General features: G+C 53.9%; 1 protein-coding gene across 15 annotated transcripts in view; it reads left to right on the top strand.

Annotated features, from left to right (window-relative positions):
* LOC118881463 (kinesin-like protein KIF19) overlaps positions 1–14880 on the top strand; it is a 32564-nt gene extending 17684 nt beyond the window's left edge. For 2 of the 15 annotated variants that reach the window (XM_036826426.1, XM_036826417.1), the window contains 3 exons: positions 2314–2534; positions 6824–7092; positions 7589–7963. In XM_036826426.1, the coding sequence (XP_036682321.1) occupies positions 2314–2534; positions 6824–7092; positions 7589–7775 (677 nt within the window). In that variant the 3' untranslated portion in view covers positions 7776–7963. The other 13 variants (XR_005016532.1, XM_036826416.1, XM_036826427.1 and 10 more) reach the window with 13 other exon arrangements.
* Positions 14881–25578: the final 10698 nt, after the last annotated feature.

Below are 25578 nucleotides of genomic sequence, written 5' to 3'. Positions count from 1 at the left end.
TTACTGATTTGCATATGTGGAACCATCTTTGCATCCCAGAGGTAAATTCCACTTGATCATGGTGTATGAGCTTTCAATGTGCCATGGATTTTGGGTTGCTAGTATTTTAATGAGAATATTTTCATCTATGTTCAACAGGGATATTGACCTGTAGTTTTCTTTTCTTATAGTGTCCTTGTCTGGCTTTGGTATCAGGGTAGTGCTGGCCTCATGAAACGAGTTTGGGAGTGTTCCCTTCTCTTCAATTTTTTGGAAGAGTCTGAGGATTGGTGTTAATTCTTCTTTGAATGTTTGGTGGAATTCACCCCTGTGCTTTTCTTTGTTGGGAGGGCTTCGATTACTGATTTAATCACGTTACTCATTATTGGTCTGCTTAGATTTTCTGTTTCTTCATGATAAAGGCTTGGTAGGTTGTATGTTTCTAGTAATTTACCCACTTCTTCTAGATTAACCAATTTGTTGGCATATAATTGATCATACTAATCTTATGAGCCTTTGTATTTCTGTGGTACCAGTTGTAATGTCTCCTCTGTCATTTATAATTTTATTTATTTGCATCTTCTCTCTTTTTTTTTTTCTTGGCAAGTCTAGCTAAAGGTTTGTCAATTTTGTTTATCTTTTCAAAAAAACAGCCCTTAATTTTGTTGATCTTAATTGTGTTGATCTTTCCTGTTGTTTTCATGGATTTCTGCTCTCATCTTTGTTATCACCTTCCTTCTGCTAACTTTGGGTTTAGTGTGTTCTTCTTTTTCTAGTTCCTTGAGGTCACTGCTATCATTTTGAAGTATTCCTTCTTGGATCTTTTTCTGCGCAGTGCTGTAGACATAAATGTATCCAGAGAGGTATGTGGTGTGTGTGTATGTGTATGGGGGAGTGGCCTTGGGTTTTTGTATAAGTGACTTGAGACTTTAGCTGTTATTCTTTAACTTGTTTTTCTCAGCCATTGATGTGTCTTGGAGGCCGTCCAGCTGCAGAGACGGGGCTCCCTCATCTCTGTAACAGCTGCAGAATGTTCCATAGGATGTCCATACTGCAGTCTGCTTATCCTGTCCCCTCTGATGGCCACTTTGGGGCTTTCCAGTCACATAGCCTCCTTGCGCACATGGGTGCCTATTTCTCTTTGGTAGATCTGGGGCTCAGGTTTCTGCTGGAGCAAGAGGGTGAAGGAAAATTTCAAAGAAGAGTGGTTGTTGGTGATGACACACTGAGTCCCATGGGGCCAGCAGAGGACTTCAGGGGCTGGTGGGGGTGGAAGATGGCGTTGTTGTAGAGCATCTATAAAGCTAGGTGATGACCAGGAAGCTTGGGCTTCTTTGGGGTCAGGGGTCAACAGGGATGCATGCCATAATGGCTCTCATCCTGCTGGCCTATTAGTTATTGGGACTGGCCTTGGTGGTCTGAGGAGGTGGGCAGCGTCATGGAGGGGATGAGGGTCTCATGGTGAGCCCTGAGGGCATGAGGGGCTTCCCTTGGGTCCTGCTATGGAGAGCCTAGGGCAGCAGTGGGCAGCTTGTGTCCATGGCTCTGCCAGGATCATTCCTTTATGAGCATTTCCTAGGATATCATGTGTTCCCCAAAAGCTTTATTTTAATGACTGCAATGATTTGGCCATCTGGATGCATCATAATTTATTTAACCAATCCCAGATGGCTTGATGTTTAGGGAAAAGGAATCCCTTGACCACTGCCCTCAAAGTCAGGGGAACCAGCTGCATGTGACCAGAGTGGAGATATCTACTGGGACAGGCAGGGAAAACCATTGATTAATCACTGGCTAGCTGTTAGGTAGGAACTGATCAAGGGAAACAAAAAGACAAACTAGTTTAGTTCCGTGGAACTTATATTCCAGCAGGAAAGGCAGGTGTTGAACATTTACCACAAAATGTTACCAAATTATCGATATGCAGAAGACTGCCAAGGAGAAGGTAGGATGTTTTCAGAGCAAGTGGCAGATGGACCCAGATTGAGAGTCTAGGAATGTTCCCCTGAGGAAGTGAGGTCAGAGCTGAGACAGCTAGCCCAGCCCCATTCTTCCTTGGATTCCTGAGACTCAAATCCATGCAACCCAACCGCAAAACAGGCAAACAGAGAGTCTAAATCCCTCTAAATGAACCATCCGAGTATCCCCCCATCCACCCATCCATCCATCCATCATCCACCCATCCATCCATCCATTCACCTGCCCATCCAGCCTTCCACCCACCCATCCATCCATCCTCCATCCATTATCCACCCATCCATACACTGTATATAAAGCCTGTCCTTGGACCTGATCCTGTGCGGCCAGGCAAGCATGGATTCAACCCTGCCCTAGGTGGCACTGCTCCCGGTGCAGCTGGCTCTCTTCCTGCCCCCAGCCGCCATCCCTCCACCCGACACAGAGGAGGACAGCCGCCTGCAGATGAAGGAGATCCGGGTGCAGCTCATCGGGGGCTTCAAGGAGCAGCTGGAGATGCGACGCAGCCCGGTGGAGCTGGAGAGCACCAGCCTCGAGCTGCACGTGGACGTGTCCCACTACCTGCCGACCATGGCAGAGTGAGCGCGCCCACCCTCCCAGGGATGGGCCGGGGAGGCCAGCAGGACCGGGGGCCCTGGGGTGGGGAGCTCCTTTTTCTGCTACTGTCCAGCCTCCCCCTACTGCCGGTGGGTCCCCAGGGGGACTTCAGCCAAGGGCACCCTCGCTGCCCTGCTCTCCTGGCCTGTGGCTAATCTGGGCCAATGGGAGAGGCTCCCAGGCCCCTTCGACCTCCTTCTACAGGTGGAGTCCAGGGCCAGCCCTGGCAGGTTAGGGTCAACCCCATTTCACAGCGAGGATGTTGAGGTCAGAGGGGATGTGGGTTTGCCCGAGGTTGTGCGTCCACTCGGCCAGGGTCTTTCTACCATTCCACACGCACTCGCGGTTCACACCTACTGTGAGTGACTGACTGCCTGGAGAGGGACTGGTCGTGCACTTTGTCGTCCAGACCAGGAACACCAGAGGGTGGGGAGGCGCTATTAACAATCATGCTGGGATCACAGTGGGCAACCTAGGACACGTGTCCTCTCCGCTTACAGGCCCCAGCGCTGTGACTTGAGTCCATTTCTTCACCAGTCCTCCCCCATTTCTCCTCCTCCTCCTTCCTTCCTGTTTATTTTCTTAATCACGCAAACAGCAGGGCACCTGCACTAGAGGAATTCTGATAAAGGAAGCGCTCCCTCCATCCCATCCGCTGCTCCCAGCCCTCGCTCCCTCTGGGGCCTCCTTCCTTGCAGTTTCCACATGACCCTCGTTGTAGTTTAGGTTCGGTCGGGCGCCCTGCGTGCACCTTTGGAGGCGTCGCCCTGAGCTGGGTCCTCACACTCCGTCCTCATGCAGCCCCGGGTGTGCTGCTGTCTCCAAGGTTTACAGCTGAGGGAACCGAGGAGCGTTTACGCGGCAGGCGGCCCACGTCACCCAGACGGTCCTGGGTGGGTCTGGGATTGGAGGCAGGGTGGACACATTGTCACGCGGCCATCCTGCCACAGATGTTTACCAATTCTTTACTTCCTTCCAGTTTTGCTCATGACCTCTTGTTCTTCATAAGCATAGAAGGCATCAGATAGCAGCCCCAATTCTGCCCCGTTTTCACGCCCACGCCTGCCAGTAGACCAGCTGGGACCAATAGGAACTCTGAGACAGGAGATGCCAGGGCTCACCAGGCTCCCCGGGCGTGGCCTGCGCTCTGACCCCTGACCCCTCTGTTGAGGCTGCAGCTGGGAGCGGGAGAAGACCCGCCACCTCACGCACAGGGACAGGCCCCCTGAGAGGGACAAGGAGCCAGGGGAGGCCGACGGGGGTGGGGACTCGGGCGGGTCCGCGGAGCCGCACGAGGTGGCCCTGGCCAGAGGGGAGGTCCACATGCTTCTGGCCGAGCGGTGGAAAACCGAGGCCCTCAAGGTGCGGGAGGGACCAGGCTCGCCACAGTCACAGCAGCGCTGCTGAGAGCTGCTAACGCTTTCTGACGGCAGCCGGCGCGCCAGGGCCTCCTACAGTAGTCCCCCGGAGCAGGGCCGATCACGACCATTCTACAGATGTGAAAACTGAGGCTCAGAGATGAGAGAAATTGTCCCCAGTCCCCAGAGAGCAGGACCCGACCTGAGCCTGACTCCAAAGTCCATGCCCCTTTGAGTTAGACTTATGGCTACACTGGGGGGGCACAGGGGGCCGCGGAAATGGGGCACGAGTGGTGGCGTGGGGTCTACCGAGACCCCCTGCCTGTCTGTGGGCGCCTGCAGTGGCCGCCGTGTGGGGAGCACTTTAGCCCCGCACGGCTCTCCATCGGCGTCCCCTCAGTCTCCCCGAGTCTGGTCTCAGGCGCATGGCACAGGAACAAGGAGCACGGTCAGAGGAAGCCCAGACTCCAGGCTCCTCTCTGGAGAAAGAGCTCTTCTCACATTCCTGTCTTCTGAGAAGAGCTGGCTATTTATATGAGCTATTTATATAATAGCTGGTTATCTAATAGTCTCACTTCAGAAAAATGACAGAACTGGCGCTTGATGGAGCCTTTGGGGAAAATGCCAGTGAAGCTGGCTACTATTTCAGCCCATTAGTTAAATGTTAGCAGGTGTATTTTCAGGCAAGTGGAGAAAACATCTGATGATGTCATGTTGCTAAAACAGGCAGTGTTTATTTCACTTAAAGGCTATTTGCCAAACCAAGAATCTCTTAATATTATTGCATCTGCCTGCAGCAATTTGGAGATTACATGATCTCACTGCAAAAGTCTTCCAACATTTAAAATTAAGAAAAACGCCTTTTTCTTAAAGAGATAATGTGCATCGGCAGAGAATATGGCCTTCGAGAGCCAAGTATAGATATTGAGCTGTAGCATGTAAATGTGAGTCTATTAATGAATTAATTAGATGATCAATCAGTCAATAACAAATCAATGTTTTAAGTGTCCAGCTCAGTGCCAGGCCCTGAGGACATAAAGATGAACAAGATACTCTCTAAGACTTAAGCTGTCAATCTACTGGGAAGAGACACAAACAACTATGTACAACCCAGTATGACAGCAGGATAATAGACATAGCAACAGGGTGCTGGGCAGCTGGCGGAGGGGGCTGTTGATTCAGCCGGGGGGTCTGGGAGGACCTCAGGGAGGAGAGGAGGATCTTGCTAGGGGAGCTGAGCCAGCTCCGCCCAAAGTGGTCCCCTCTCGGTCCCAGAGGATGAAGACGCAAAAGGCTGGAGCACGTCCTCTTGGGCTGCACTGGGGGCTGTTATCCGACCTGCTTCCAGGGACCGTGATTTGGGGGAAGGGATGTCGGCAGCTGCAGCCCCAGGCGTTACTATCTGGGGGCCTAGATGGAGTTACATGGTGTGGTGGCGATTTTAGGTGTCAGCTTGGCCAGGCCATTGTACCCAGTGATTCCATGAAATGCTAATCTAGGTGCCGCTGTGAAGGTATTTGGTAGGTGAGGTGAACATCTACAATCAGTTGACTGTAAGTAAAGATTATCCGGGATAGCGTGGCTGGGCCTCATCCAATCAGTTGAAAGACCTTACCAGCAAAAACTCAGGTTTCCCAGAGAAGAGAAAATTCTGCCTCAAGACTGTGGCATCAGCTCCTGCCTGAGTTTCCAGCCTGCTGGCCTGCCTGACGAATTTTAGACTCACCAGCCGCGATTCTTTAAAATAAATCTGTGTGTGAGTGTATGTATATGTGTGTGCATATATATATGTATATATACATATACATGCAAACATATACATACATGTGTATATATGTATTTATATACACATAAACATATATAAACACATATGTACATAAACATGGATAAATAGATATATGTATGTGTTTCTCTCTCCTATTGGTTCTGTTTCTCCAGAGCCCTGACTGACCCACAGAGTAAGGTAAAGGGTCCCAGGCAGACCTCACAGGCCCCCCCAGCCGGTTTTCTGCAGGAGGGAAGCCGTTCCCAGTGGCTGCAGTGGACAAGCTGTGCCTCCTGTCTCCCTGCTCCTTCTCATGTCCTGCTTTGGCTCAGGAGAACCAGGGCCTCCTTTGCAGACAGGAGGCCTGCAGTATGGTGGCTGTAGAAGGCACCCCTTCAGAGAGTACTCTGTGAGGGCCAGGAACAGCTCACGAAGTCTTCATGGTGTGAAAACGGGCAGCCTTGGCGTCCCATAGCAGACACAGTGGCGAGGGGCGAGCCCTGGGTCTGTGTTCTTGAATAGAAAAGGCAAGGTACAGTGAGGCCAACAGATCAGGAGATGACTGCCTTGGAAAGATCGTTTGTTACTCACAGTTCCCAAGAGGAGGGAGCACGTGATGCCAGGCAGGGCCACACGGGGAAGCACCAGGTGTCAGAGGGAGGGGCAGTGTGATGTCTGTTGAAGGAGTGGACAAGGCAGGTGGGCAGGCTGAGGGCTGGCTGGTCTGGATCATTCCAGCGGGCTCTGGGGCACAGGGCCCATCCCTGGTTGTCTGGTACCTGCCCTGGGTGATGAGGGCAGGGGGACAGGGGCCCAGAGTGGGGGAGCCCCATGGAGGAGGGGGTGGGGGTGGGCTCTGGGCTGGCTGGTTTGCACTGGAAGGTGTGCCTGAGGGAGAGTGGCTCACTCTCTGTAGGACTTGGCCATCCTGGGAGGGGCAGTCCCTCCAGGGTCAGCAGGGTCCCCAGATGTGACAGCATCAGAACAGAAAGTAAAGGACACGGTTAATGCAGGGTGGCGGCCGCACAGCCTCAGAGTCAATCCCGAGTATTTTCATGAGCACAGTTCGCAAAGCTGAGCCCGTAAGAACGAGCAGACATGGGAGCAGAGACCCACGTCTGCCCTGAGCCCTTGGTCTCTCTGCCAGGCTGGGCTGGAGCAGCGTCTGGCCAAAGCCAAGAAGAAGGCCTCGCCGATGGAGCAGCTGCCGCCCACGCAGGTCGTCAGCAAGGACAGCGGGAGGCGCTGCGACTGCTTGCAGGGCCCGCGAGCTGGAGGTGGAGGACACGGCACTGCAGGCCAACAGCCTGTGCAGGAAGAACCTGCTGTGCCAGAAGGACTTTGTGATCCAGTGCTGCCAGCAGCACCGGCGGCTCTGCGAGCAGATCATCCAGGACCAGCGGCAGCTGATTCAGGGTGAGGCCAGCCGCCCAGCCCACCCCGAGGCTCTGATCTCTATTAGCGTTACTTTCTGGAAAGAGGAGGCAGTGCACATGGTCCAAAAACAAGTCACATCCCACATGGCAGTCCAGTAGACACCAGTGTCCCCGCCCACTGCTCCCGGTCACCTGCATGTCCCCCAGGCAGGGTCTGTGCAGGGCATGTGTGTGTAAACAGATTTCTTACACCAACAGGAGTGTACCATGCACGCCATGCTGTGCTTTTCCTCACTTACTCGCCCATCCTAGAAATTGTGTTATGAGTGAAATCTGCCTCATCTGCAGAAATGTGCATGATTTATTTAACCATCTCTGTTGACAAATATTGAGATTTTTTGCAGCCTTATGTTGCTACGACCCTCCCCTCCTCCACCCCCTCTTTAGTGTTCAGACCCCATGTATAATGGACAACCCTGCTCCAGGTCAGCACCTGTGCAGGTGGCAACCCCCCTACCTGTCCTATTGCCTCTTAGCTCTGCCCCATCATCACCATCACCATCATCACCATCATCATCGTCATCACCATCACCACCGTCACCATCATCACCATCATCATCACCATCATCACCATCATCATCATCACCACCATCACCACCATCACCATCACCATCACCATCACCAGGATCATCATCATCATCATGTTTTTATAGTCAACACTGATTTAGGCTGAATCACGAGTCTCCTTTTGGGGAGGCATCTCACAGTTCCTCTTATAATGGGGAAAAGGCACTTAAAAAAACCCCAATGACACGGCTTCCCTGGTGGCACAGTGGTTGAGAATCTGCCTGCTAATGCAGGGGACACGGGTTCGAGCCCTGGTCTGGGAGGATCCCACATGCTGCGGAGCAACTAGGCCTGTGAGCCACAATTACTGAGCCTGCGCGTCTGGAGCCTGTGCTCCGCAACAAGAGAAGCCACGATAGTGAGAGGCCCGCGCACCGCGATGAAGAGTGGCCCCCGCTTGCCGCAGCTAGAGAAAGCCCTCGCACAGAAACGAAGACCCAACACAGCCAAAAATAAATAAATAAGTTAATTAATTAATTAAAAAAAAAAAACCAATGACAACATTAACGAATGTTCTGGAAAAGAAATCAGGTTTACTTATAACCTAACCCCTTACCAGTCCCTGCCTGTGAGCAGTCAAATTTTGTCAGAGCCATAATTATGCTGTCTTTTAATTTCTTACTTTTTTTTGAGGTAAAATTTACATAACATAAAATTCACCATTTTAACCATTATAAAGTGTGCGACTCAGTGGCATTTAGTACGTCTACAATGTTGTGCAGCCCTCACCTCTAGTTCCAAAGCATTTCCACGAGTCCCTAGAGAACCCAGTCCCGTCAGCAGTCACTCCATCCCCTCGCCCCCCAGCACCGGGCAACCATTCACCTACTTTCTGTTTCTGGGGATTCACCTCTTTAGGACATTTCCTATAAATGGAATCCTAGAATATGTGGCCTTCAGTGTCTGGCTTCTTTGGCTTAGCATAATGTTTTTGAGGTTCATTCACATTTTAGCAGGTGTTAGTGCTTCTCTCCTTTTAGTGGCTGAATAATATTCCATTGATATATCGCATTTTGTTTCTCTGTCATCAGTGGATGGAGACCTGGGTTGTTTCCACCCTCTGGCTATTGTGAACAGTGCTGCTGTGACCATTCATGTACAAGTTTGTACATGTTTGAACACCTGTTTTCAATTCTTTTGAGTATACACCTAGGAGTGGTTCTTTAACTCTTTTTTTTTGGCCTCACCCCGCAGCTTGCAGATTCCCCAGCCAGGGATTGAATTCAGGCGAAAGCACCGAATCCTAACCACTAGACCACCAGGGAACTCCCATTCTTTAACTTTTAAATTAAATTTTATTTATCCTTTAGAATTGTTAATAATATTTTTTTATGATTAGAAGGCAATACATGAACATAACAGAAAACTTTAACAATAGAAACATAAAGAAGACGATCTACAGGAACCCCACCTTCTAGAAAAATCTTTTATCAGGTTGGAGCATTTGCCTTTGAGCTTCCAAAAAAGATATTGTCTTTTTAACAAATGGCAGATGTTTCGCCCCATCTCTGCTTCCCGGACTCCCACAGACGGCGGCCTCGTGCGGTGCCGGAAGCCCTGGAGCAGCGGTACGGCCTACACTCCCGGGAGCTGGGTGTAGACACGCTGAACGGCCTGCTGCGGCTGCACTCCGTGATGTCCAGCGCCCTGCCCGTGAGTCCGCCTCAGGCTCAGGCTCGTGCTCGGCGCCGTCCCCTCCTGCCCCGCCTGTGCGCTAGCCCTGGGGTCAGGAGGGACACCGGCCCTTGTAAAGGGGAGAGGAAACTTGGAAACCCCATGAATCAGGCTGCCTGGAGCCAGAGGTAATTGGGGATGGATGGGGCCGTGCCACGGGCCGGGGTCCAGGCAGGTTTCTGGTGAGGCATCCCTGGTGGGGCAGTGGGAATGCACTGTGTGCTGCTCTCACGGCAGGTCTGTGCGCTTGGCTGCCGTAAGGATCCCTCGTGGTGGACGAAAGCCGATGGGAAGGAAGCCTGAGTGCAGGTGGACCTTGTTACTCCGCGATCCAGGAGAGGTGTCTTCCTGGGAACCTCAGAAGGATTCTTAGGGCTTTCCTTGGGCTTGTTGATTCCCCAGGGGGTGCCTCCAGGCTCCTGCGTGAGGATGATTCTGGGCACTCACTAGGGAAGAAGGCTGGGGGTGCGGGGCTCTGCATTCATTATTTAGACAAATGCTGCTATCAAAGCCCTACCCGTGCCCTCAACCAGGCCTGGTGCCCCCCGCCGTCCACCCTCTCGGGAGAACAAAGGAGAAACTCCCAGGCTTTGGCCAGAGTGGGTGAGGGCAGCTGCCTAGAAGTGTGGCGTGAGGGAGGGGTCCACGGATCCGACAGCATCTAAAGCCACCGCCACCCCCAGTTACCGAGGACCAGGTGCCGACAGTGTCTGGAACTTTGGACGCGGAGCTGAGTGGATCTGGGTAGTTCTCAGCCGCTGCCGCCGTGTGGCTGCCTTTCCCGGGTGGGCTGGTGTAGTCACCACTGACACGTCTGGTGTCCTGCTTGCAGAATGTTCTTGCTGTGTGATGTGCTCTCCCGTTCTTCCCACACGCGTGTCTATTTTAAAACAATCCTTTCCTATGGTACGTGTAGGGGTCCCCAAGACCACCCTCAGGCTCAGTTCGCTAGAAGGACTCACAGAATTCAGAAAGGCAGTTGTACCAACTGCGACTCTGTCCCCATTACACACTAACTGCCCCTCCCCCTCCCCCAGCCCCTCGCCCCACCCCCTACTTTCTGTCTCTGTGACCCCGGCTCCTCCAGGGACCCCACAGGAGTGGAATCACAGTATCTGTCTTTTTGTGTCTGGCTTATCTCACTGAGCATCATGTCCTCAAGGTCCATCCACGTTGTAGCAGGTGTCCGAGTTTCCTCCCTTTTGAAGGCTGAGTGATATTCCATTGTGTGGATGGACCACATTGTGTTCATCCGTCATCCGTCGATGGACACTTGGGTGGCTTCCACACTTTTGGCTGCTGTGAGTAATGCTGCCGTGAACGTGGGTGTACACGTATCTGTTTGTGCCCTGCTTTCAATTCTTCCGGTTACATCCCTGGGAGTGGGATTGCTGGATCCTATGGCGATTCTGTGTTTGACTTTTCGACGCCCTGCCAGCTTTCAAGGGGGCCCTGACAACACGCATCTCCTTCATGCATCACTTTGCTCAGGTCAAGGCCGCGCCCAGTGGTCCCTGGGCTCTAGCCCTTGCACAGAGCCTCCTTTCTGTCCACGATGGGAGGTGTAGTGGAAGAGCTCACGATTCCTTCCAGTGGTGGCGGTCCCTCAGGGGCTCTGCTTGACGACACAGCTCACCTGAGTCTGTGGTCCCTGCCGCCTCACTCCGCCCTCTGTCTGGCCCCAGGACGGCTCTGTTCTGCACATCTCTCCCCCGCCGGAGGAGCCCAGCCGAGACCAGTGGGACGACAGGGAGGACCTCCCGTGGGGGGCCCAGTGTGAGCTGCCGCCCATGCTGCTGGATCCAGACAGGTAAGGGGCTCCTTGCTCTTGGCCGAGGGCACCACCTAGGTTCCCAGAGTGAGGTGGAGCCAGATGGGGAGTTGGAAGCTGGCAGGTGACCCCGGGCGCGTCTTGTGAAGTGCAGCTAATGTCCCGGTCCTTGCAGGGTTGTTTAAGGAGAATAAATACATCCTAGGAGTTGCTCGCCCCACGGAGCAATTGTGAGGTTTGGGAGTTTGATGCTACAAAGACCGGCTTCACTTCACATGTGGTTTCTGTTCACCGTCTGCCACCTACTCCCAACCTCAGTGCTTTTCTCCCCTTTTCTCTTCTTCTCACTTTTCCTTTGGTGTTTTGAACATGCTCAGACTTAGACTAGTAAGCTGCACCCACTGACTCATCACCTAGATTTAATAGCTAACATTGTCCCAATTTGTGGCACTATCTTAGCTGGGGCTGCTATAACGAAGTACCACAGACCAGGTGATGTAAACAACAGAGATTATTTTCTCACAGCCCTGGAGGCTTGACGTCTGAAATCGAGGTGCCAGCAGGTGGTCTGTTCAAACCAGGGTGAGGTGAAGGCCTGGACGCGGCATGTGGCCGCAGTGCCCAGGCCTGATCCATGCCCTTTAGGGTAATGAAAACACCAGGGCTCCGGGCAGACGGAAGGCTGATTCCCTTAGTGCATTCATGCATGTGTATGTGTTTGTGTGCACATGTGTGTTTGTGTGTACGAGTGTGTGCACATGCATATGTGTGCATGTGTGCACGTGCATGTATGCGTGCATGTTTTCATGTGTGCATGTGCGCACGCATGTGTTCATGTGTTTTTACATGGATGTGTGTGCATGTTTGTGCACGTGTGCTTGTGTGTGCACGTGTGTGTCTATAAACAAAGTGTCCCCATCTCCTTTGATCCAGACCAGATGCCTCTCCCACCTAGTCCTGCCCTGCTGCCTTCCTGCTCTAGGTGATGAGCCCCAGGCCACTTGGCAGGGAGCCTGGGTTTGATGCCTGATGCTTTGTTCTTACACAGTCACTATGACCTGACTTGAAGGAAGGCTGCTAGAAATGCCCTGTTCTTTTTACGATACAGTAGTAGGACCGTGGGTCCCTGCCCCAGGGCCTTTGCCTGTGCTGCACCTGCTCCTCCCACCGCTATGCTCTTCCTCCAGCACCTGACAGGGCTCTTTCACTCTCATTCTTTGGGTCTCGGCTCAGATGTTCCCTCCTGTTCTGTTTCCACCACAACTGGTGTAACACCACCTGGTAGGGTGCAATTCAGTTCTGGCACCAACCCCCCAGAGTTGACGTCAGATGCCACCAGTTAAGGGCTCCATTCTCCATGGAGACACGAGGGCATCCTCGCCTCCGTGCCATGTCAGATGCCAGCTGCAAGTGGGGTCCCCAGGCCACCTGTGCTTCTGTCCAGCAGGTTACAGCTCTGGGGGTTCCTATGACCCCATCTTATTTGATTATTCACTAGAGTGACTCACAGAGCTCACTGAAACCCCGTAGTTAGGATTACAGTTTTACTATAAAGTGTACACGTTGGACAAAGTCTGGAGGGGTTCAGCATGCGAAGTGTCCACCTCTCTCCCCGTGGAATCAGGGCACATCAGCCTCATGGCGCAGCCCATGTTCACTGGCAGGCAGCTCCACCGAGGCTCGGTGTCCGGAGTTTTTATGGGGTTTCATTACGTGGCATGATTGATTACGTCATGGGCCACGTGACTGACCCGAAAGTTCCCGCCCTCAAGCCACGAGCCACTGGGTTGGTCTTTACGGGGAGCAGCCCCCATCCTGACATCTAGGGAAACTCATCAGCAAAACAAAGGTACTCCTGTCCCTCGGGAAATTCCAAGGGTACTTCAAGGTCGGTGCCAGGACTGGGAACAAAGACTGTGAGGTCTGCCCTGGCCGCCTGCCCGTCTAAGGAGGTCTGCTGCTCACCTCTCCTTCTTCGAGTGTCCCCACTTGCCCCATTGTCCACATGTCTGCTGGCTTATTTGGAGTGTCCCTCCCCTCAGAACGCAGTGTGGTCAGGGCAGGGCCGCATCTGCTGTGAACTGGCGCAGACCTGGCTGTGGGTTCCGGGTGGCCCATGGCAGGTGACCGGCGTGTATGCGTTGCATGCGTGAGGGGGCGGATGAATGAGCCGGCCTGGCCCCAGACCACAGCAGCGTGACCTGCCGTGTGGGCCGCAGCTCTGGTCTCCCCCTGGCTGTGACGAAGGACCCAGGGGGCCCCGGCGGCTGCTCTGCTGAGACCTCTGTGTTTTATCTGCAGTGATGGTTACGAGTCATCGAAAGCCACGCCATCGAAAAAGCTGGGGAAGCAAGACTCTCTTCTCCCCCCGTCATCCCTCCGCCTCCTGCTGACCCCCCAAGTTCGCGAGGTTGGTGTGTGCGGCGCTAACCAGGACCCCGGGCTCTAGTGAGGCCTCCCCTGCCAACAGGGTCGTGGGGCCCCTTCAGAGCTGTGCTGGGCCAGGGTCGAGCATGAGAGAAGCTTCTGGAAGGAGGACTCTCCTTAAGCAGCCGTCACAACAGTGGTGAGCACGTACTGAGGCCGGCTAGTGGGACCACGTTAGAGTCCAGGGGCAGCTGGGCTGAAGCACTACAGACCAGGCGGCTTAGAGCTCAGACATTCATTCCCTCCCAGTTCTGGGGGCCAGAAGTCTGAGATCAGGTGTCCCAGGGCCGCGCTCCCTCCAAAGGCTCCGGGGGAGGGTCCCTCCTGCCTCTTCCAGCTCCTGGGGGCCCCGGGCTCCTGGGCTGCATCCTCCACCTCTGCTCTGCCTTCACAGGCCTCCTCCCTGTGGGGCTCTGTGTCACCCTTCTTGTAAGGACACCCATCATGGGATTCAGGGCCCACCCTCCATCCAAAGGTCACACTTGGAGGTCCCAGGTGGACTTGGATTTGGGGACACCATTCACCCCACTACAAACACTCCCCCAGCCACGCATGGGCAGGGGTGCTTGTTACCCTCGATTTATAAACAGGAAATGAGACTCATAGAAGCCAGGTGGTCGCACCGTGACCCCTGCAGCTGGGTCCGCTTCTGGGGCCCAACCTGGGGCCGCAGGGGTGGCCCGGGGACATCTGACCGTCCGCTGCTGCCACTTTCCCACAGAAGCCGAGCTCCCTGAGTGTGAAGAATCTGGTCCCCCAGCTGTGCTCCCCGGCCGGCCTGGAGCTGGGCACCCACACTGAGGATGGCAGCAGAGGCCGGGCTGAGAGCCCAGGCCCTCAAGGAGCACCGAGAGCATTGCCCTCACTGCGGCCACCCGGTGCTCCAAGGCTGGGACCGCGAGGGCAGCAGCGGCCACTCTTCCCCCCACCCTCTGGGGGACATGGCCCCGGACTTCAGGGACCCCAAGCCCAGCGTCACCCCGGAGGCCAGCCCAGCAGACAGGAGGTGGCCGCACGCCAGCCCCGGCAAGGACCGCTCCGTGGAGAGGAAGGCCAGGGGGAAGCGGTCACCCTCCCTCACCTGGGGCGTCCAGCTGGTGGGTGCTCTGGTCCCAGGGGTCCAGCCAGAGCAGCAGAGGGGGAAGTTCCGGGACTGGCCTCAACAAAGTTATGGTGGGTGTGGGAGGACCCAGGATGCAAGGGAGAGAGAAGAGAGCCAGGGCCCCCACCTGCACCTTCACTGTGACCATTTCCCCCGCCTTCTGACCTGAAGCCACGTGTGTACATATTGTGTGTGGTCATCATCCCAGGGGAAATGCAGTTTTGTGATCTGGGTCTTTTCCCGTAACATTATTTCATAAATATTCATGCACCTACATAGTATTTGCATTTTAACTTCAAAAAAGGCACATTACTTGATTCTGAAACACATCAGCTAAATTATAGTTGTGTGAGAGGTGAGTTGTTAAGCGCTGACAACCACGAGAGGTGCCTTTCCTCCCCATGTCTGGCACTGGGCCCTCCATCATATATGCAGAGGGATGACCCGACACACGCAATTCCATTCGTGGCCACTTTGTGGGTTTCTGTTCCCCGTTAAATGGCCACATAGGTTATCTTTCATTTTTGACTGTCACACACGATGCTCACGCATCTCTGTGGGAACGGTTTTCATTCTGAGTTACTTTCTTGGGATATTAGACAGTGTCGACCTGTGGAAAAGTCTCAACAAAATAGGATTACGCAAAAGCAGAGAGCAGGGCTTCCCTGGTGGCACAGGGGTTGAGAATCTGCCTGCTAACGCAGGGGACACAGGTTCGAGCCCTGGTCTGGGAAGATCCCACATGCCGCGGAGCAACTGGGCCCTTGAGCCACAACTACTGAGCCTGCGCGTCTGGAGCCTGTGCTCCGCAACAAGAGAGGCCACGATAGTGAGAGGCCCACGCGCCGCGATGAAGAGTGGCCCCCGCTTGCCGCAACTAGAGAAAGCCCTCGCCCAGAAACGAAGACCCAACACAGCCATAAATAAATAAATAAATAAACATTAAAAAAAAAAATTACTGTTACTACAGGTCCCCTTACCTGAGAAGGCTATTACTGAAGAGCAAGTGTTCTAAGAAAACGTGACCACTGACCACAGGTCTCCTCACTTGAGGAGTCTGTGACAGTGTGCACATTCACCCCAGACCTCATAGATATAAACGGCGTCTTCACCTGAGGAGGCTGTCGCTGCATGCCCCTTTCCCTCAGATACGACCGATACCACAGCTCTCCTCACCTGAGGAGGCTATCACTGAATTGCACGTGTTCCTCACACGTGACCAATCACCACATGTGTCCTCACTTGAGCATGCTGAGAGAGCTTGCACATTTACCTCAGAACTGACTGAGACCACAGGCCCCTTTACCTGAGGAATGCACATTGACCTCAGACCTGGCAAATCACCACATGTCTCCTCACTTAAGGAGGCTCTGGCAGCAGGCACCTACACCTCAGATCTGACCGATAGGAAAGGCTTTTCACCTGAGGAGGCAGTCAGAGCAGTGCACGTATCCCTCAAATGTGCCCACTCGCCACAGGTCCCCTTACCTGAGGAGGTTACTACTGAGTCCTCACCCGTAATCAGTCACCTCGTGTCTCCTCACTTGAGGAGACTGAGAGAGCTCGTACATTTACCTTAGACGGACAGATACCACAGGTTCCCTCACCTGAGGAGGCTGTGAACAACATGCACATTTACCTCAGAAGTGACCGGTATCAAAAGCTTCCTCACCTGATGAGACTGTTACATCATTGCACACGATTCTCAGACACAACCAGTGAACATATGTCTCCTCACCTGAGGAGGCTGTGACAGCATCGCCTGTGCAGATAACACGTGACGAGTCACCAGTGTCTCCTCACTGAACGAGGCTGTGGCAGCAGGCACTTTTACCTCAGACCTGACCGATATAGAAGGCTTTTCACCTGAGACGGCTGTGAGAGCCGTGCACATATCCCTCAAATGTGCCCAGTCACCAGGTGTCTCCTCATCTGAGGAGGCTGTGACAGCGTGCACATTTACCTCAGATAGGAACTACACCACAGGGCCACTCACCTGTTAATGAACGGGATGTGTTCCTCAAACGGGACCAGTCACTAGGTGTCTCCTCACTTGAGGAGGGTATGACAGCAGGCATGGGTACCTCAGACGTGACCGATATCAAAAGCTTCTTCACCTGACGAAGCTGTTGCCACGTTGCACGTGACTCTCAGACGTGACCAGTCACCATACGTCTCCTCACCTGACACGGCTGTTATGGTATTGCAGGACTAGCTCACACGTGACGAGTCAGCTGTGTCTCCTACTTAAGGAGGCTGTGACAGTGTGCACGTTTACTCCAGACGTGACGTATATAAACGGCGTCTTCACCTGGGGTGTCTGTCACAGCAGGCACCTTCACCTCAGATACGACCGACACCACAGGTCTCCTCACTTGAGGAGACTGAGAGAGCTCATACATTTACCTTAAGACGGACGGATACCACAGGTTCCCTCACCTGAGGAGGCTGTGAACAACATGGACATTTACCTCAAATGTGACCGATATCAAAAGCTTCCTCACTTGAGGAGGCTGTTACATCATTGCACATGGGTCTCAGACACGACCAGTGAACATAAGTCTCCTCGCCTGAGGAGTCTGTGACAGCATCGCCTGTGTAGGTCACACGTGACGAGTAACCAGTGTCTCCTCACAGGAGGATCTGAGACAGCACGCACATTTACCTCAGATACGACCGTTACCACAGTTTCCCTCATCTGAGGCTATTACTGAAATGCACGTGTTCCTCATATGTGACCAGTCACCAGGTGTCTCCTCACTTCTACAAGCTGAGAGAGCCTGCACTTTACAAATACCACAGGTCCCATAACTTGAGGAGGCTGTTACTGAATGGGACGTGTTCCTGAAACGTGACTAGTCACCACGTTCTCCTCACCTAAGGAGACTGTGACGGATTTGTGCACGTTCTTCACACATGACCAGCCACCACGTTGGCCCTCACTTGAGGAATCTGAGAGAGTGTGTACATTTATCTCAGATGGACCGATACCGAAGACCCCTCACCTGAGGAGGCTGTGACAGCGCACACATTTACCTCAGACGCGACCTTTACGAAAAGCTTCCTCACTTGACGAGGTTGTTGCAGCATTGCACGTGACTCTCAGACACGACCAGTCACCATACGTCTCCTCACCTGACATGGCTGTCACAGTATTGCAGGAGTAGCTCACACTCGATGAGTCACATTGTGTCTCCTACTCGAGATTGTCACAGCACGGACACATATGACAAGGCACCGCTTGTCTCCTCCCTTAAGGAGGATGTGGCAGCAATATGCACATTTACCTCATACCTAACTGATATAAAAGGCTTTTCACCTGAGGAGGCTGTGAGAATAGCGCACATATCCCTCAAAGGTGCCCAGTCAGAACAGGACTCCTCACCTGAGAAGTCTGTGACAGCACGCACAGTTACCTCAGAACTGACCGATCACCACACTCCTCCTCACCTCTGGATTCTGTGACAGCGTGCATATTTACCTCAAACACTACTGTTACTACAGGTCCCCTCACCTGAGAAGGCTATTGCTGAAGAGCAAGTGTTCTAAGAAAACGTGACCGGTTACCACAGGTCTCCTCACTTGAGGAGGCTGTGACAGTGTGCACATTCACCCCAGACCTCATAGATATAAACGGCGTCTTCACCTGAGGGGTGTGTCGCTGCATGCCCCTTTCCCTCAGATACGACCGACACCACAGCTCTCCTCACCTGAGGAGGCTATCACTGAATTGCACGTGTTCCTCACACGTGACCAGTCACCATGTGTCTCCTCCCCTGAAGAGGCTGTGAACAGCACGCACATTTACCTCAGAATCGTCTGATCCCGCACTTCCCTCAAACTGCGAGTCTGCGATACCGGTGTACGTGTCCCTTCGTCACGACCAGTCACCACGTGTCCCCTCCTTTGTGGAGGCTGCAGAGTATGCCCGTGGGCCTCACAGGTAACTGCTCACCACGCTCCTGTCAACGGCGGAGCTGTGACCGCAGCGCACGCGTACTTGAGACATGACAGCTCGCCACACGTCTCCTCACCTGAGCTGGCGTACGGCACGCACCTGTAACTCGGAGTCGAGCGATACCACACGCCCTTCCGCTGAGGGGGCTGGGACAGCAGTCCCCGTGTCTCTCAGACATGAGCGCTCGTCGCACATCCCCTCGTCTGTCACGGGAAGGCCGCAGCGCATGGACCTCCCACGTGACTTCGCTTTTGCCTCCGTAGCCTTTTTGGCCGCTGACTGCTTCCGTGGACAGCACAGGTCTAGAACCTGATGAAAGTCAGGCACCCTTGTTCTTTCACTCAGAAGCAGGTTTGCTTGTTTTATTTAACTCCTAGCTAAACCTCTTCCCAGCAGATTTGTAATGTTCCGAATTTGCTAGCCCTATCAGGAAATTACGAGTGTACCATAATATTGGGTGTCCTGCGTGTTAACCTTAAAACACAAGACGTGTTTGTCCCTGTGCCGATGGCCCTCCATTTCTTCCTCTTCCCCCTTTTTTTATTGTCTTGTTTTTGTATCTTGAAGCAAGAACACCCATGTGTCTGGGTATCTGATCAATCCCAGCGATGGCTTAAGTCACATTAGCACCCACGTTCATGTCCTCCTCGCCCCAGCTTATGAGGCCCGCGTTGCCTGAATACTTTCTGGGAATAGGAAACTCCCTCTGACATCGTGGCACCATTTTCTCACTACTGACCCAACATACAACCAAGCTGTCCGTAAGGATGTGTATAAATCAGCATTCGGCTTAAAGACCACCAGGAATTGCTGGCCCTATGCGGGAAGTTCTTCCTTATGTCTAACCCTCGTCCCTCTTGCTGTACCTTTAAGCCATTCTTTTAAGTTACTGTTTCAGAAAAGGTTAAGAGTCTCCCATTTTATGCCCTTCTCTTTAAGTGTTCTTGGGGAAACGGTGTCAAAGATGTTTACAAGGGTTGTGGCCAGAAGCTCCCAGACCAGAGTAGGGTGAGTAACAGCCAACTGTGCATAGTTGATTTAAACAATTGTTTCTTTAAATGTGAGCGATGGGAAATATTCCACAAGGATTCCCTCGTCCTAATGGCATGTGTTCACCATAGTGGAGACCTTGGCTGAAGGGGTCCTGGGGGACAGGCCTGGTGTTAGGAGAGGAGCAAAGGCCAGGACAGACTCAGCAGCAAGGCCCCAGGTCGGGGAGGTGAAGTCCCACGGGGCCCAGAAGGTTGCCGGGGCGTGGGCAGGGCTGGAAAGGGCAGGAGTCCACACCGGTCTTGAACTGAGTCTGGCAGGAGACTGAGGCCGAGGCCCGGGCGTCCACCCCAGGCGGGGACCAGCCAGCCACCCTAGCTGGGACTCTGGCTTTGCTCTAAGGTCTTCCCATCCCCCCCGGGGTCTACAGACAGCGGAGGCCGACGTCACAGCCCACTGCCCCCCAGCCACCCCCGCAAGCACCGGGGCGGCAGCGCCACGAGGCCAAGAAGACCAATGTAAAGCCGGCGGCAGGCAGAGCAGTCAGACAGGGGCGAGCAGGCTGGAGAGAATAATCTCGGGTACCAGGGTCTCTCTGCCCCGAAGTTGGGATTTGAGAGACAGGGGCTCTGGCAGGGACGCTTCGGGGGCAGCCCGCCCCGTGCCCAGCCTCCTGCGGCCCTCTGCACCAGATCCGGCGGCTGCCTCGTAACCGTCTCACCACCCACCTTCAGCAGAGGGAGCCCTTCCCAAAGGCCTCAGGCCTTCCTTGGGGCCATTCCCGATCATGGGCGCTCTTCCCAGGATCACCCCACGCCATGGTTTCTGCTCTGGGAGCACATTCTCTACGGGCTGAGACACCAGGGTATCGCCCCGCAGGTCAGGCTCAGGCTGCGGAAGCCACTGGGGTTACCGGCATGTCTGCTGGTGAGAGGCAAGGAAGACTGTCCCAACTCCCAGGTAATAGCTGAGGTTCTCCAGAGAAAGAGAACCAAAGGTGTGTGTGTGTGTGTGTGTGTGTGTGTGTGTGTGTGGACACAAAACAGGGAGGGAAAGAGAGAGAGAGAGAGACTGAGATGCACCTGAGGAAACCGGCTCACGTGGCTGTAGGAGGAGGCAGGTCTGAAATCTGCAGGGCTGGCGGGAGACCCAGGGGAGACCTGACGCTGCAGCCTGGAGTACAGGCCAGCTGCAGCAGAGTTCCCTCTTCAGGGGCTCCCCCAGGGGACCTCGGGCTTTTTCCTTTTTCCACATTCAGCTGATTGCATGAGGCCCACCCACATCATGGAGGGTCATCTGCTGCCCTCAAAGTCTACTGATTTAAGGGCTTCCCTGGTGGCGCAGTGGTTGAGAGTCTGCCTGCTAATGCAGGGGACACGGGTTCGAGCCCTGGTCTGGGAAGATCCCACATGCCGCGGAGAGACTGGGCCCGTGAGCCACAACTACTGAGCCTGCGCGTCTGGAGCCTGTGCTCTGCAACAAGAGAGGCCACGATAGTGAGAGGCCCGCGCACCGCGATGAAGAGTGGCCCCCGCTTGCCGCAACTAGAGAGAGCCCTCGCACAGAAACTAAGACCCAACACAGCCAAAAAAATGAATAAATAAAATGTTCATTTAAAAAAAAAAAAAAAGTCTACTGATTTAAAAGTTAATCTCATCTACAAAATACCTTCCCAGCAACATCTAGACTGGCGTCTGACCAAACATCTGGATACCGAGGGCCTGGCCGGGTTGATGCACACAATGAACGCTCTTGCTTCACAAGCCCTGGCCAGCCTGAAGAGGGACACTGGTCACTGCACACAGGGGCTCCCAGGGAAACACCAGAATGCTCTCCCGTTCCCATGGCCTACCCATCCCCCACTGCGATCTCAGGTCCCTCTCAACACCCCAGAAATGCAGAGAGGAAAATGTTGCTAGTTGTCGGGAACAAGATAGAATTGTCAGGGTACATGAAACCAGCCATGTAAATGGGGAACCCAAAAGTAGAGGTTCCATTTGCATTAGGATTGAATAAGCTTCAGTCATTTTTTCAAGACAGAAAAAAAAAAAATCAAAACACAAAACCAGAAAAACTCTGAGCGCCGTCCTGCGTGGGCTGGCTCATCACCTTCTTTGGTTGTGCTTTTGGCACTCGAGGCAGTTTTCAAACTGGTGGCCTCATCCCTCACTTTCGGGGGCCGCCTTGTTTGGAGGTCGTGGGGATCAGCAACACCCCCTGGTGGCAGGAGCCACCCTGGGCAGAGCACGTCACAGAAGGGAGGTGGCGGCCTTCATGTCTCATGGCCCTAGCGGGAGGTGGGGCGTCTTTGCCCTTGTGTGTGCCTGGCACGTGGCAGGCACCCCACGAGTGTGTGAACTGCACCCAGAAGGCTGTGGCCTGGCCACCTCCTCGTAATGCCTGCTGTCAAGGAAGACATGTTAGGGGCTTCCTCGAAGCCATGTTTTCCTCTCTGGAGGAGTGTGTGGAGGTGGAAACGTGGGTCCCATTTATCTTCAGGGCCTCTGCCGGCTGCTTTCTGCAGATCTGCTGTGTGGGCACCGTCCACTGCCCACTTCCCTCACCTGGAGGGAAGTGCCGAGGCCACAGTGGGGTGGGACGCCTTCTGCTTTCCTGTCCTGGCCCCAGAGCCTGGGAAGGGCAGAAATTGCTGATTGCTCCCTTTTATCTGCTCTCTTTCTTCCGTGATAATAGAACCCCAACTTTTAGCTGGCCACAGCTCCCAAAATACTCTGTTTCCCAGCTTCCTTTGCAGCTGTGTATGGCCCCATGACTAAGTTCTGATCAACGGGATATAAACCAGAAGTGGCTGCTTCCAGGACTCCTTATCATAAAGGATAATTAGTATGTTCCTCTTACCTCTTTTCTTCTTCACTTCCTCAATCCTGCTGCCTGGAATTTGAATGTGATGGTTGGAACTCTAGCCACCATCTTGGGGCCATGAGGGCAAAGGCCACACCCTACAGAGGATGGAGTGGGAAGTTGGAAGGAGACTGGGTCCTCAGGGAGCAGAGATGTCTCTCAGCATTGTTATTACATCCTACCACCAGACTTTAACCTGAGAGAGAAATAAACATCCATCCAAAGCCACTGTGGTTGGTGCCCCTCACCCCAAGTGACACATAAGGGGAAGCTCAGGCAGTTGGCAAGTCATGGCTGGAGAAGGTCCTGGTGCTTTTGTGGAGTGACCGCGGGCGATTAGAGATGGCAGCGTGGTGGCGCAAGGCCGGTCTTTCTACACTCTGTCTTGAGTCAGGTGAGAAAGTTGGCCAAGAAAGAGAGCTGGTGGATCTCGGGGGTAGGGTCTTCACTGTGAGGCTGTGGAGTGGCCCACGCATTAGAAGTTGCAAACTGATCTTTCCCCAATTACCAACACGTGCAAACCTGGGCCCACCGTGCCATGCACGCATTTTGGAGCTGTTAGTTCTCTTGACCAAATTTGTGGCATCAAATTGCCTTCGATGGCCCCACCCAGAGCCTCCTCCTCCCTCGTCCAGCGCACGATGGGTGCCTGGATGGGCAGCCTCCTTGGCGTGGCCGCCCCGCTCTGCGCTGGGGGCTGTGTCCACGGCTGCAGCTCTGGAGCCCCTCGCACTGCTCTCTGAGTTTCAGTTTTTTTCAGCTGTACAATGGGGACGTGGTTGAGACCGAGCCCTGCAACGTGGCAGAGCTGCATTCCATGCTTGCCTTACATGTAGGACAAAGTCAGGGGGGCTCGACATTACCCTTGAAAACCTCTCACATCACCTACGTGGCGCCGCACTCATTTTGCTTGAAAGGCCGGCCCTTTAAGGTAATGCAGCAGACGTGACTCAGGAAGGCAGCAAAGGAGGTGTGGGTGTTCCAGCAACTTTAAGAGAACTAGCAGGTGCTATCGGGGACTGGTGCTTTGATGGAGGACGTGTGATGACCTCTGAACTGCCCCCCACGCCTGTGGCGTGGACCCTATCCTGGGACCTCACCCAGGTCCTGGCATCTTGTACAGGGTAGAGGCTGAACGTGCAAACGAGGTGACTCCACTGGGAACGTCCTGTGATTATCACTGTGGTTGTTCTGAGGCTTCGTTGCAAGAGGAGAGAGATGGGCAAGGAAGTAGAGCCCTTTGGCAAATGGTGGAGAGGACTAGCCGAGTTTTCCCGGGGAGGAGAGGCAGAAGGTCTGGGTGGCCCAAGTGTAGGGAGTGAGCGCCCCAACTTGGAGGTGTGCCAGCAGGATGAGCCCCCTCGTTAAGAGCATCTTGTTGGTGACAGAAGCCACCAGGTGGCAGGAGGTTTAACATCTCCGGGGCTCCTTCCTGAGAACAGCTCATTCTAATTCTGCGACGAGGCTCGTCCTTTCTGGTTTTGCGTAGCTCATCCTGTGTGTGGATCATCCAGACTCAGCCAGTGGCTTCCTCTCCAGGGGTCCCCAGGCTTCCTGCCTGTACCCCCAGGGTAGCCTTGAGCACCTCGATTTGGGGGGCTGGGTTTTGCTCTTCCAGCTTCTCAAGCCAGACCAGGGTCCCCTCTCCCTTCCCTTTGGGGGCTCTTGCTGCCCCCAGAACGAAATGTAGCTTCTGTGGCATCTGGGCCCTACTGGCCATTCCAGCGGCCAGGAGGGTAAAGCAGAAGGTGGCAGAGAGAGTTTGCCAGGATTGGGAGGTGGGGGGAGGTGCAGGGACCTGGTGTGGTGGACCCCTGGGGTGAGGGTACCCACTTACAGCACCTCTGACGCTCACACCTCCAGCCTGCACCCCTTTCCCTGAATTCCAGATGCAAACATCCAACTGTTGCCCTGATGGGTGTGCTGTCACTCTGCACGCAGAATACCAAGTTCACAAAATTCGCTCCCCAAACTGTTCTCCTCCGGGTATAGTGGCACCACCACCCACTCAAATGCCCACCTAGAAATCGGGCATCACCCTCGACCCCTCCCTCCCCTTCTCCCTCCATCAGCCTACCCTCTCCATTCTGTCCCCCCTTTCCCAAATCTCTCTCGATCATCCTTTTCCCCCCATCTCCTTTCCTACCACCATCTGAACCTAAGGCACCATCATCCACATCAGGACCACTGCAGTGCTTCCCAGCCGGTCTCCCAGCAGAAATGCTGTTAGGGGCCAGCACTCCGCACACACCTTTCCTCTCATTATGCGTAAACACTGTGGGAAACGGGGTCATTATTTCACGCCTTATACAGATAAGGGAACTGAAGCTCGGGGAGGCTGGGAGACCTGCCACGTCCACAGTGCTGCGTTGTAATCGCCTTAGCATCCGGGGTGTGTTCCGACCACTTCTGCATTACTCCATACCACCCACAAGACGTCTGAAACAGAAACACGGCAGTGAGGCTGGGATTGGGCTGAGGGTGCATGAGCTCAGATTCATCAGGAAGGTTCATCCGTCCGTTCTCCTGGATTATCTTATCACCTGCATAGAAGGTGAGTGGAATTTGCACTTCTCATACCTCTTCTTCTACTACTTCTTCTTCTTCTTTCCCTTACCCTGTTGATGTTCACAAGGATTCAGCGCCCACAAGTAATCAGAATCTCCTAGCTGCCCCTAACAGGGGCAGCTGACATTTCCTGGCCCAAGCCACAGTTACGTCTATCTTTTTCCGTTGCAACACTGCTTATGAAAGCAGAAATAGTTGTAGTCGGTACGGGACATCATGATAAACTAAATCATGGAGACTGGGCCAGGCTGTGGTCAGCCCTTGGGAGGCGGTTGCCTTTGCAAAGGGGCCCAGGGGTCCTGAAGGTGGGCCGCAGTCAACGACGCTGCTGTGGGGAAAGATGGCCAGCTGGGGTCCACCAGCTTGAAGCAGCTCAGGGACTGGAAGAGGGGAGACGAAAGTCACAGTGGACGGGAGCTGGTCTGCTCACAAATCCCTCATAGCAGGTGCCCTTTCGTCAAGGAGGTCACTGGGGTGCAGTGGAGCTCTGGCTCTGGAGCCCCAAATTTGCCTTCCAGCCCCAACTCTGTCACTACGCAGCTGTGTG

Source organism: Balaenoptera musculus, chromosome 15, assembly GCF_009873245.2.
Source record: "Balaenoptera musculus isolate JJ_BM4_2016_0621 chromosome 15, mBalMus1.pri.v3, whole genome shotgun sequence".
NCBI classification, from domain to species: Eukaryota; Metazoa; Chordata; class Mammalia; order Artiodactyla; family Balaenopteridae; genus Balaenoptera; species Balaenoptera musculus.
This window is presented reverse-complemented; position numbering and strand designations above follow the sequence as displayed.